General features: G+C 38.1%; 1 protein-coding gene across 12 annotated transcripts in view; it reads left to right on the top strand.

Moving 5' to 3' along the window:
• The window catches only part of CUBN (cubilin), a 155,164-nt gene that overhangs the window by 37,770 nt on the left and 104,624 nt on the right, over positions 1 to 12,770 (top strand). For all 12 annotated transcript variants that reach the window (XM_040593691.1, XM_040593689.1, XM_040593690.1 and 9 more), the window contains 5 exons: positions 7,212 to 7,398; positions 8,437 to 8,597; positions 9,110 to 9,291; positions 9,946 to 10,102; positions 12,561 to 12,748. In XM_040593691.1, the coding sequence (XP_040449625.1) occupies positions 7,212 to 7,398; positions 8,437 to 8,597; positions 9,110 to 9,291; positions 9,946 to 10,102; positions 12,561 to 12,748 (875 nt within the window). The remainder of the gene's footprint in view (positions 1 to 7,211; positions 7,399 to 8,436; positions 8,598 to 9,109; positions 9,292 to 9,945; positions 10,103 to 12,560; positions 12,749 to 12,770) is intronic.

The raw sequence follows: 12,770 nt of genomic DNA, 5'->3' as shown, positions 1-12,770 counted from the left end.
ATTCACATAATCCATTTTCTCAGCTGCCCTCATTCGTACTTGATTTATCTGGCATGGAAACCAAAAAGCCAATAAAAACAATTAAGATTTAATGAGAACTATTCCAAGGAGGAAATTTCTATCTGTTAGAAAATAATAGGCCAAACTCCAGGTTCTACTTTAAAAAATTTTTCTGGTAAAGACTCTGTAGTTAGAAAACTGAGTTCTTACTAGTGAGCAATTGTAAAATTATAAGCTGTATAAAGTCAGTCTTTTATGAGCCTGCTTTTGCAGCTGCAGACTGTGATTTCTGTAAATATGATTGTTGCTTGTTAATGTGATATTTTTTCTTTTGCTTTACATCAGATTAGTATTTCATGGGCGGATTCGATTCTTTCCTAACTGTTCTTGTAGCAGCTTTTCTCACATTTCATCAAGATCAAAATATTCTTTACTCAACATGAATCTATATTTCTCTGTGTAACGCTATCTGTTTCTCTGGTGGTGTTATCTTTGTGCTGTCCAGCTTCACTGCTCTGCCTCCTCTCTTCCACATTCCCCTCCTTTACCACTGCCATGGTGGTTGGATTTTCTCATCTTTCATCCAAAGCACTGCTATATGCATCATGTGGGTTTCAAACTGCATCATCATTGTCCAGGGAATGGGTTCAAACTATGCCTTAAAAATGCAATTCTTTTTTTTCTTCAATGCTATTAACAACTAGAAACTGTATAAAATGTTTATATGAAATTAGAAGTCTATAATACCTTCATTCAAACTCTAACCAGTAGATATGATTTTCTTTTCTCATAATTAACACATATATCTTTACTACTCTTCAGCCTAACTGGGCTGACTCTCCATTTATTCTCACTCAGACCTGGAACTATGATCTCTAGAATAAATGCTTTTTTGTTTCAACCACTATAGTTTGTATAAGTATGACAAAGAAGCAAGTAACTGCTGAAACAGAGAGTAATAAACTTACAGAGCGGTTGACACTATGATCTGTTTTCTTTACAGAGATCTATTTCTTTTGGTCCCAGAACAAACATAGCAGTACTATACAGTTGTCATAAATACTGGACTGCTAACATTCCTTTTTCATTAAGAATAAAGTGTTTTGAAGCTTCTCTGGCCTGAGAGAAGGCAAACACATGTGTGTATATAGACTTTCCTGTGAGAAGCAACTCCCCACTTCCCTGAAATTATATAAAGTTTAGTTTTCTGACTGTGAGGTGTTTAGGCCTGATATTCATCTTAATTTATATCCAGTTACACTAAGGTAACAGATCGCTGAACATAATCATATCGGAGAGATTTACCAAGTAAATGGACTTTTTTTTCTTTACATCTGCTGCCTATTTTCATTTTTCTGCTAAGGAAAATATGTTTCCAATAACGTTTCTTGTGCAGTGAGAATACTTCATATTTTTGAGCTATGTTTACTTAGCCAACTAGAGTGTAACCAATATCAGAACTGGTCAAAGCTGTTCTGGTTCATATTAGACATTTCAATAGACTTTTGCCTGGAGTTATTTTACAGAGAATGAGCTATTGAAAAGATGGACAAGATTATCCCCCCCCAAAAAAGAATAAATAGGAGTTTAAAAAAAAGGGTAAGTAATAGAAAAAAAAATTATGTAGAACAACACTAATTTTCTTCATCATGCATCTTAGCAAAGAATGTTTTTGTTAGCATGGTTTATCTGTGTTACATTAATTAGTTGAAAAGTAGCCTGAAAATAATGGCAAAGCTATATTGCCTGTCAAAAAAATTGATTGCTATGATACACAACCATGGCCATGGTCCATAAAGCGCAAACAATTGTTGTAACAGTCTGCCAGCTTGTGAATAGCTTGTAATGCAGCAATACAAATGGAAATCCTTCAGTCAAACGTGCTCATATGATAACCAGTTGTTTAAAATGTATATTGACCACTTAAACTATCTGTTACCTGGGTTACTTTGTTCTTGACCAACTTTCTGTCTTTTAAAAGGGAAAGTCACATGGAAAGCAAAGTAATATTTGGATTTATTTCCTAGAGTCCAGGACTCAAATACTGTAGAGGAATGAAGGTAGTGGGTTGGAATATACAAAGGTTAGTTTAACTAACAGTAATAATTTCTGTTAACCCATTACCTTTGGACCAGCCTAATAACAAAATGGGGGAACTGTAGAGGAGTGAAGGCAGTGGGTTGATCAGCATTGATAACATGCTGCTGTGGCCTTGCCTCAGCGGCAGTGGGTTGGTTGACATGGATGATGTGCAGCTGTAGCTTGTTCCTGCTAAGTGGTTAAATAGCCCTGAGGAGTGTGGGAGAGGGGGTTGGATGGAGGAGGGGTAGTGTGGTTGTGTCCTGCCCTGGCCTCTGGAGGAAGATGATACAGCACAGACAGTAGAATCTGACCAAGGTAAATCCTTGTTGCAGTCTACTAGTTTGATCGTGCTGCAACAAAGTACCAGATAGATGAATGTCACAATAGCCATGGAAGTATTATGATAGATTTTAGAGGTTTATTTTGCCCATTGTGGCTGACCACACCACAGTGAACCAATGTAAGATTGTTGAAAAAATCTTTGAAAGGGCTCAGGCGTTCCTGAGAGTGTTGTTCAGGGTCTTGAAAGATCCAGGCCACAGTTTTCCAATAGGAATAGCACTAGAGTTAGTGTATGTATTTTATTGTCCTTGACTTCTTCACAAGTAAGCAGGAATTTATTTGTTTTCCTTTGAATTGAGGGGGGGAGGATTTTTTTCCTTTTTTTAAATTTTTTTTTTCTCATTTGTTTGTTTCATTAAAGAGGCTTAATTTCATCCTTTCTGCTGAGAAAAGTCAGCCTTCAAAGTTTTTAGCGGATTGCATTTGTGATAGAATTTTTATTCCTGGGCATTCTCTAGCTTTGGTGAAAGATAAGATTTTTCCTCTTTATCATCCTGAATTGTGAATGATGCTGTTTATCAAGAGGTGTAACTCAGTTTTAAATAGTTTCATTGTGTGGTATATGTTAGTTGGCAATGACTTGACTGGAGAAGTCAGATTTTGAGAAGGATGAGGAAAGAAAGAAAAACATTTCTGAACCCGTGGACTTAAAAGTGCCCCTGAAAGTGATGTATGGATTTGTGTTTCTTCTTTACTGATAGCTGAGTACAAGTTGACATCTCACTTCTTATCTTACTGACTAAACCCAGTAGTTATGAGGAGGACGTTGCCTGCATTTTTATTTTCAGCTGAACAAGCAAAGACAAGAATGGAAAGTAATGTCTAACAAATATGTGTGTGCAGAGATAACAGGGCACAGTTGAACAAGGCTGAACTAAGACAGAAAGAAAAAAGCTGAAGTCTTGCATGCATCTTGGTCAACTGCTCAGCTTGTCCTGAGCCTCAGGAAAAATGCTCAATGAGCTGGCAACTAGCAACCTGTTAGGCCACTATAACTTGGTTACGTTTGATCAGGTATTAGTCTGCTTAGTCTATATATAGTGTATATGACTCTAGTGTATGTGTGTTTATGTGTGAATCAGCAGAAGAGAGTTGGAGATTCTTTTTGAACAGCTGTACCCAGTGTTTCTAAGGAGTTAGGGTCTGAAATGCTACAAAGGACCTTTGTGTGCCTTGGTAAAAATGAAGCCTGTTAGCATCTGCCAGCAGCAGTAACAGAAGGCCCTGAAATGCAGATGTGCTTTTCCATTGCCTGTGGAGAGGCATATGCTTCATGTGATAGTTCCTTCCTTTTTTTCCAAACATGAGTAGTGTTACATAAAGATCTAATTGTTAGGGATCCCAGTTTTGCTTTGGCAAAGTGAGACCAAAAGAAAACTCCCCATTTTCCATACAACACTGTAGTTTTATTTTTGATTAATTAGAATTGTGGCAACTGATGAGTATCTCTTTATGGGGAAAAACATGGATATAATTTTCTGCAGTATGCATGATTGCATGAGTGAGCGATACAAAAGCTGGCATTTTTCTTCACTGTTGTCTATTACAGTGGGTTACTGCCATTTATGGCATTTTTTTCAGAAGAGCAAACACATTCAGTACCGAAATCAGAAAGCAGATTGAATGGCTTTCAGAACCTCACACACTAGCAAAGCAAGATGTGCGATTAACCTTGACAATTGCCGCCTCCTCCAGTTTTTCATGAGCTGCGATAAATGTCTTCAAACTAAACTGAATTCCTGTTTTTTCCAGGCATATAATAATCACCTTATGGCATTAGTCTGCATTCTGAACTTTGGCAAAGGAGTCAAAGCACTTTTTCACTGCTAACTTTGCCAGAGTTTTCGCTGAAGGAACTTTTACTGCCCAAGCACACCCCAAATGCAGTGTTAGTGAGGTGAGTGCAAAGGGAGTGCCAGCTCTCCTGCTGAAAGTAGAAGACAACAAATGAATCCAGTTACCAGAAGAGAGTTGGCGGTGAAAAAACATGGTTTCGTTTATGCTCTTCCTAATCCTCACAGCAGCTTATGCTCCGTCTACACTTGGATTTATTTCCCCGTAGCCAGTAGTCTGACATTTCTAAGGCAGTCACTGGTCCACCTTCTGTACTTATCCCACTTAGCTCGTGAAGAAGACTGTGAAGTGTAGAGCAGTATACAGCATTCAGTTTAAAACAGTGCGCTTGGGGTATGAGTTTCTGTATGGATTACTCTCAAGAAAGCAAACTTTGGTGAGGGAAGGAACCTGGACAGTTCTGTGGAAATTGTTCTTTAAAGGGCTGATAATATTTTGCCTTCCATGTTGCTAATTTTACCCGAAGGGCCCTCTCTAGCGCATCAATTTTAATATTCTCCAGGCTGAAAGCCAGTATTCATGGTCTCAGCTTCTGAGTGAATAAGGAATGGCAGTATTGCAACAGCTCTAACCATTAGGTGTGCATGAGTCAGGCACATATGCTTCCAAAATCAGGAGGAAATAATTAGTTTAAAATAAGTAACCTAATAAATATACACACATTTGCATTTTACTTTTTTATTGCTTTTTGTGTAATGAGCTGTTAAGAAAAACTTGGGTCACATTTCTGTCAGGTTTTTAATCCTGCAGGCAGGGTTCTCAAGAAATTGTATAACTTAAGGATCTGTGGATTGATGATAAGGCCTACATATCGTGAAACCCCACAGGACCTGGTAGCACAGTAAGGATATTACAAGGGTTTATAAAGCAGCACAGGGTTTTTTAAGGTGACTAGGGCTAACCTGATTGTTATATGCGTACGTTAGAGCATATATTGTGATGGAACACAAATGACTAAAATTCTAGAGAAAGACTTCAGTAGATCATGATTTTAGGTAAACCAGTGCATGAAAGCTTTTTGACTTTTCAATACCAAAATACAACCCGATGGCAGAAAATTATTGGCCAGTTTGTGTGTCATGTTTCTTTGATGAATTAGGAACATGAGCCTGGTAGCTAGCTTTGGGTATATTTATCCCACAGAAAACATTTTCAACAGAAGACTTCCAGGTGACCTAGAATGAAAAAAAAAAATGCTATTAAAAAAGACACCATTAAAAGCAAAGGCATTTTAGTAGTTACAATGGATAGAGAACAGACATAGAAATGACCAGCCTTAGACATGGAGGGCCTGAACTGTAATGTCATCCTAAATTACTATACGTATTGAAGTGTTAAGCATAAGTATTACTACACTGCAGCTGTGAAAACCAGTGTAAATGAATATAAAGTTAATTGTAATATTTTGCTTGCTCTTTCAGTTGTACTTTATAATTACTCTAACACTGTCTATTTGATATAAGTAGATTTCTTAAATACTTTCTACTTACAGCATGTAGGACCTGAAACAGGGAAAGGGAGGACTGAATGAGTCTTCAGGGTCATCAAATATAGGCCAAAATTTTATGCCCCCCTCCCCTTTTTTTCTTTCCTTTTTTTTTTTTTTTTTTCTTCAAGAACTACATAGTGTGATCTCCTTCTCAATTAAGTTAATCAAACTGTATCTTAAAAAACAGTGGACTTTTTCCATCTTTCTGCATCAGTTATGTTGGTTGGATGATTGCCCTGGACGCTCAGCAGTTCCTGACAGAAACTTTCTTGTGATTTCTGTGTATCTATTCAGGGACAGTTTTTAACTTAAGAGCTTGTACTGACATTGAGAGGATATTCTAATTTTCTTTTCTTCAAGCTTCTTGATTTTTATCTTTTTTTTTTTTTTGTTCTCCTGCACTTGCTAAACTAAACAAGTTAAGTTTTTCTAGTGTCTCTTGCCTGCTACCTCCACAACCTCTGTCTTATTCTCATTTGATTTCCAAAACATCAGTGACCATGGTTATCCACATCTTTCCAGGTGACATGTCACTATTACCTTGTGCAGTGGCATCAATATTCCCTGTTTCAACTGAAAACAGCTGACATGGATCGCATTTGTTCTTGCCCCTTTTGCAGCCAGATCACAAACCTTACTCGGACTCTGACCAACTAGTACACAATTGTTCTCTCTAAAATGTCTCATGTACCACTGTATAGCAGATATTTTTATTCCTAGTCCTTGTGTCTGTGCTTTCAAAAGAGCTGCTTTTTAATTACTGCTCAGGTTCTGCCTCAGTGTTAGTCCACACTATTTTCCTCTTTCCAGCTCGTAATACCAAGATGTTTCTACAGTGTTTACAGTAGAATTAATGTAGCTGATTTTAGTATAAGACCTTAAGTAGAACTGTTTTGTCCTCACAATTTAAGGATTACACTGTTTTCCAACTGATTGTCATTTATGCCCCAGAAAATGGGAAAAGAAATCGAGATGTAAAAGCCCCATCTCCCTGGATTGATTGTGGGGAGTGCCTGAGAACAATATAATATCTCCTCATAGCTAGAGACTGCATTCAGTTTCCACCACCACTGCTTTTGAGAAATTCAGGAATCATACCTTTTGTGTTGATCAAGCCATCCCTTTCAGTTTCCTCTCTCTTCTTACCCAGATTTTGGGTCAAAGCCAACTTAGGCAGCTGAAACTACTCTTACGTTGTCTATTTATTACAGACACAGTGTTCTGGTAAAAGCTGAACAAATCAACTCAAATGTAAGAAATCCCATGGAAAAGCTGGATTCTGGTTTTAGTTTATAGTGATGACATTCAGCAGTAAGATGTGACCAGGAAGAATTATAATGCACAGGAGCACAGGGGGGTTGTTCCTCTGTCTGTTGGGAATAGAAATTTCCTGTTAATTTAGCATACATATTAAATTAATTCATACTTGTTTCTTTTCTTTAAGTGTGCTCATACAACTACAGTACTGAAACTGGTGTGCTAACATCTCCGAACTATCCTAATAACTACCCTGTCCGAATAGAGTGCATATACACCATCACAGTGGGAATAAACAGAAAAATTGTGCTGCGCTTCACCAACTTCAGCTTGGAACGGAGCAACATCTGTAGAAACGACCATGTAGAAATCAGGCAAGCCTAATTATTTCTCTTGTCCTTATTACTGATCACCATGGAAGTTGTCCAAATCCACTTAGGCATGTTCAGAACCTGTAGTTTTAACTACACACCTGTTCTGTCAATGTGGGAAAAGGACTTACCAGAGAACTTCAAAGACTACCTTTTCCTCCTCCCATCCTACTCCATTGTCAGCTTTTCCACTTGGTAAATTCCAGTTCTCAGAGCAAGTGGAGTATGTGGTCTGTGTTCCCACGCACTGCATTCTGACTGTTTTCCTTAGTGCAGAAACAAAGGGTTTTGTTGCCTGTTTTGTGACATATTCTCCATGACATTTGAAAATTCATGGCAGTCAAGCGAAGTCCCTGGTGACTAGAAAAAGGGAAATACTGCACCCATTTTTAAAAAGGGTAGAAGGGAAGACCCTGGGAATTACCAACCTGTCAGCCTTACCTTTGTGCCTAGGAAGATCATGGAACAGATCTTCCTAGAAGCTATACTAAGGCATACAGAGAACAGGGAGGTTATTTGAGAGCTATCTGAAGGCTAAGAAAATATTTCAAAACTTGCATCGTATCAGTTCTGAAAAATGGGTTCCCATTTGTGTGGTGGCAAATAAACGTGGGGGTTTTTATAGGTCAGCTCATCCGGTTTTGTGCCAGGCTAAACAATGAGAAGTGAGCAAACTGTTATTTCTTCAAATTAGGTTACCTTTGGTTACACCAATGATTACCACCTTGTAGAATACAGAGAAAGTCCTGCCTCTGCAGCATCAATTCTACTTGAGATAATTCTTGAGTATGTCGTTGTATTGGCAGACTCTGGACGGGCTGATATGATGAGAGAGTGGACATACTCATTAAGCAGGTGCTTGTGGTAGGACTTACTGCAAGTATCAGGACTCCTCCAGTCTTCGGTAGCTGTATTGCTGTGGAAGATGAAGAGCCAGGACTGGTCTTTTCCAGGCCTGAAAGAATCTAAAGATTTGTAATTTTTTTAACAGTTCTCATGGTTTCTCTCTTTGCCCAAGGTTTTTCTTCTCTATCATTCCAGAGATGGAGGCTATGAAACTTCTCCTTATCTTGGAAAATACTGTGGTACAGACCTGCCTCCTGTTATAATCTCTCATGGTAACAAGCTGTGGATAAAGTTTGTAAGTGACGTATTTTTCACAGGAAGGGGATTTTCAGCAGACTGGGATGGTACATCAGCAGGTAAAATGACCATATAAAGTATAAAACCATTTTACACATCTCACTTTTGATCTCATTTGTATTTGATTTCTCACTCTTTCCCCCACATCTTCTAAAATATGTCTGCTAATTATATAGCAACATATATTTGTGGTGTTAAGATCAAGTATACAACTTTCTTGATTCTTGGGCTTTCTTTTTCTCCACAAGGAGGATATATTATTCCCTAGATATAATGTAGCATCAACTTTCTCATATGCTTAGGAAAGCAGTAACCAAGAATTTAATGGGAGGTTTCTATTTTAAGATTAATGATCTGTCAGGAGCAGTCTTCAAATTAGATAGTTAATATTTCTAGCTGCCATGGGCTCTCTTTTGCTTACAACACTGTTGGCTAAATGCAGATTTTTAGGGCATCAATGAAGATGTTCAGGGCTTGTGAATGAGGTCAGTAGTGGGAATCTCACACATCATGTCTAATTTTCTATTCTTCTAGGTGTTAAATGTTGGTTTGGTTTCTTTGCTGTTTTCAGGTTGTGGTGGGACTTTGGTGACAGCTTCTGGTATTTTCATGTCTCCTAACTACCCTATGCCGTATTACCACAATTCAGAGTGCTATTGGTTGCTCAGAGGAAGCCGAGGAACCCCATTTGAAATCCAGTTTGAACAGTTCCATCTAGAGTATCACTCAGAGTGCAACTTTGATTACCTTGCAGTAAGTACCCTGTGACACTTTGCTCCACAGGAGGCAGCTGGGTATGATGAGTATACAGGCAAGGGAAAGCATATGGCTGCCCTGGTCTGCAAATATTTGTAAGTGAACAGACCCAGAACAGGACAGTTCCATGCTCATATGCTACCTTGGATCACATAGCAGTGAGAGGTAAGGCAGCAGTGTTTGTGTAGCTGCTGGTAAGAAAAGCATTTATGTCTAGATAGAAAAGCCACTGAAACAAGAATCTGTCTATATCTTTTAAATTTGCTGTGTTTTGGACCAAGGCTTTAATATGCTCTTTTCGTAAATTACAAGGAAAAAAGCACAACAGTGTTAATAACCCTATTGTTAATCCCAATTTTTTTAATTTGTATTGTTGTTTAAATTATTTGCGTATTTCTAACATTTTAAATGAAGTGCAGTTTTCCCCTCCTGGTGAGTAAGCCCCTTGAAACCCACCAGTATTCGGTTACTGACTTCCTGTTTTTCCACTGATTTGCTTGTTTCTGAAATGCCTGTCAGGCTTCCTCTGAGCAGAAATAGAATTTAACCTCTTGTATGCCCAGTAACAATTCCCTAAGCAGACATTTGTTCTGGGGAAATTACTTGGATTTGTAATGCCATCAGCTTTTTTTTTTTCTTTTTTCTTTTAAGGTATATGATGGCAACAGCAGTAACGCTAAACAGCTAGGTAAATTTTGTGGGAATCAGATACCACAACTCATCCGTTCCAGTGGAGACAGCATGTATGTGAAACTAAGGACAGATAGAAATCAGCAAGGTGGAGGGTTTTTAGCCAAATACAAACAGGGTAAGTAAGTAAAGAACATGTTTCTACAGTTTGGCCTGTTCCTGAAACTACTTCTTGCAGCCCATGATATTACTTATTCATGAACAGAGAACAATGTATAGAGCATATTATTGACCCAGATTCTCTAGTGTGCTACAGTCACATAACAGAGCGCTAAAAATTATCTGCCCATCTACCTGTGATGGAGATTATCTACTCCCTAGAAGAAAGCTGGTGAGGTGGCTCTACTTCTGTTAACTACATCAGCGGCATTTGCCACTCCAGATTTACTCAGAATAACAAGTGCTGAACATCTGTAACAGGGTAGATTGGGCTGCTCTTTCTCTTCCACTCGCTCAATCTCCTGACTTTTCAAGAAGGCAGGTAGAACAAGGTTCTCTGCTCTTCTAGCTGCTTCTGAGGCAGCCATCCTGGATCATTGTGGGTGCTTAGGATCATTTAGCCTACCTGGAACACTTCAAAAAGTTTATTTTTTTTGTATCTTTCAGTAAGACTCACATTTTTCTTGCAAACCTTTTTTTTTTTGATAAAATAATTCTACCCCAGAAATATCAGAATATTAACATTTGGAGAAAATGAAGATACATGACAAATTATTTTGTTCCCAGTCATAACCTTGAATATAATCCTGGTGTTTTACTTTTCTCCTTATACACTGTAGCATGTATGGTTAAATGCACATTGGAAAATATGGACTTTCACCACATACAAAATGGTTTGCAAGCATCTTTGCGTACACTAAATATGCCATGCTGAAGTGATAGGGATTGTTGTAGGTTTATAGAAAGTAAGTTGTCCTAGGTTTGTAGAATAGTAAATGGATTACAAGAAAACTAAAGCTGTTCATCCACACATGGCCCGTACAACAATTAGAACAGTGAGGGACCTTTGGCTCCTTCATTCCTTAAAGATGTCACAGATTCATCTACCACGTCTTTTTTGGGCAGCAAACTGGAAAAGGGTTCCTGCTCTTTCATTAATTAAACAGAAAGAGCACTTTCAAAGCACTCAGATGCAGAACCTGAGCTATCAGGTAATCTACATTTCACATTCATTTTTAATTCCTGAAGGTGTATCAGAGAAAGCTTTCAATGGCTTGCCCAGAAGCTAAAATTATGTAGGAAGTAGTGTTCTAAAATAGGACACCTAGATGCCAGATGCATTTACATGTACATGGAAGAAATGTGGTGATGAATTGGAAAATGTTGGAATGGAAAATATGGTATCAAGTGAACATTCAAAGGCACCTTTCTGTCTGATTTGTTTCTAATAAAATCCTGATGGCAGGGGGTAGCAGCTTTTATCCATCTTGCATTTTTCAAGATCCATTTTGTGCTCTTCATCCTGTCCTTTCAAATAGTTGTATGCTTCAGTGTAGCTTTGCAGACAAGCTCCATACCACACGACCCTGACCTTCAGGGGTATCCTGAGCATTTTGAAGTCCTAAAAACACAGCCTTTGCTGCTCTGTAAATAATATGGAAAGAATAAAAAAAGATTTACAGGAGGTAGGTGTATCATCCCTAGTGATAGTGACAGACAATAAAAGAGTTTTGCAAGTGAATCTCAGCTATATCCGCTGTTCAAAACCTGCGGATTTGCTGTACAAAGCAAACAGCCTATCCTGCTCCCTGCTCCCCCTGCCCCCTTATTCTCTGTGCATTACATTGGTCGGCTCCCAATACACGTTGTATGCTGTGCCAGACAAGGGATTGCTCACATTGATATTTTCTGACTCTAGTGAATTTGAATACAGGAAAATGAGACTTGCTGAGCTAATACCATGATTGTAATTTCACCTAGTTTGGTTTATTTTTCATTTCCTCTGCCCTTGAAGGAAAGCTCTCATTATTCCAGGTGAGTGTCCTGTTCTTATGCTAGGAAGCTATTGGATGACTCATGAGAAAAATCATGGCTTCTTTTTAAAGAATGTCATGATCAATTCCAGTTCCTGCAGCCAAAAAACCCAAATACAAGTAGTGTACATTCCATTTGTTGTTTTAGCCAGGTTTTCCCGCTTGCTGAAATAAACTGCTTTAATCCATTAGTCTTTCTTGAGCATCCTCCCCAAATTGTTTCAAGTGATAGGGCAAATTACTATTATTAGTTAATTAAAAAGAAAAGAGAAGACACGTTTCAGGAACAGCCATGTATTTAGAATTAAAGAAAACTGCCAAAAAATATACATACTACATATACTGATGAGTCTGTAAGTATTAGAAGAGAAGGACAAAATAGAGCTGAAGGGTTCAAGTTTGGAAAGCCTGGATTTTGTTTTCAATAGATGCAATATGTTTTTCAATAGGTCACAATCTTCTTTCTGCATGAGTTATTTTCTCTAATCTGTGTATAAAAATATTTCTCACCTTGTAATGCTATCAGTAACTTCAGTTAGTAATTTTTTTTAGATACTGGGTTAGTAAGCACTGCACAAATATAATTTATCACTTCTTTTTCAGTTTGCCAGGAAGTACTGACTGTTAATCACAGCCATGGCATATTGGAAAGCTTAAATTATCCAAATAATTACCCATTAAATGAGCACTGCAAATGGACTATCCAAACTACAAAAGGAAACACGCTCAACTATAGCTTCACAGCCTTTCATTTAGAAGATGGATCTGATTGTGACCGGGACTTCTTGAAGGTATGTACCCCAATTCTAGGAA

Source organism: Falco naumanni, chromosome 4 (assembly GCF_017639655.2).
Source record: "Falco naumanni isolate bFalNau1 chromosome 4, bFalNau1.pat, whole genome shotgun sequence".
Lineage (NCBI taxonomy): Eukaryota > Metazoa > Chordata > Aves > Falconiformes > Falconidae > Falco > Falco naumanni.
The sequence above is the reverse complement of the archived record's forward strand: the minus strand, read 5'-3'. Positions and strand labels throughout refer to the sequence as shown.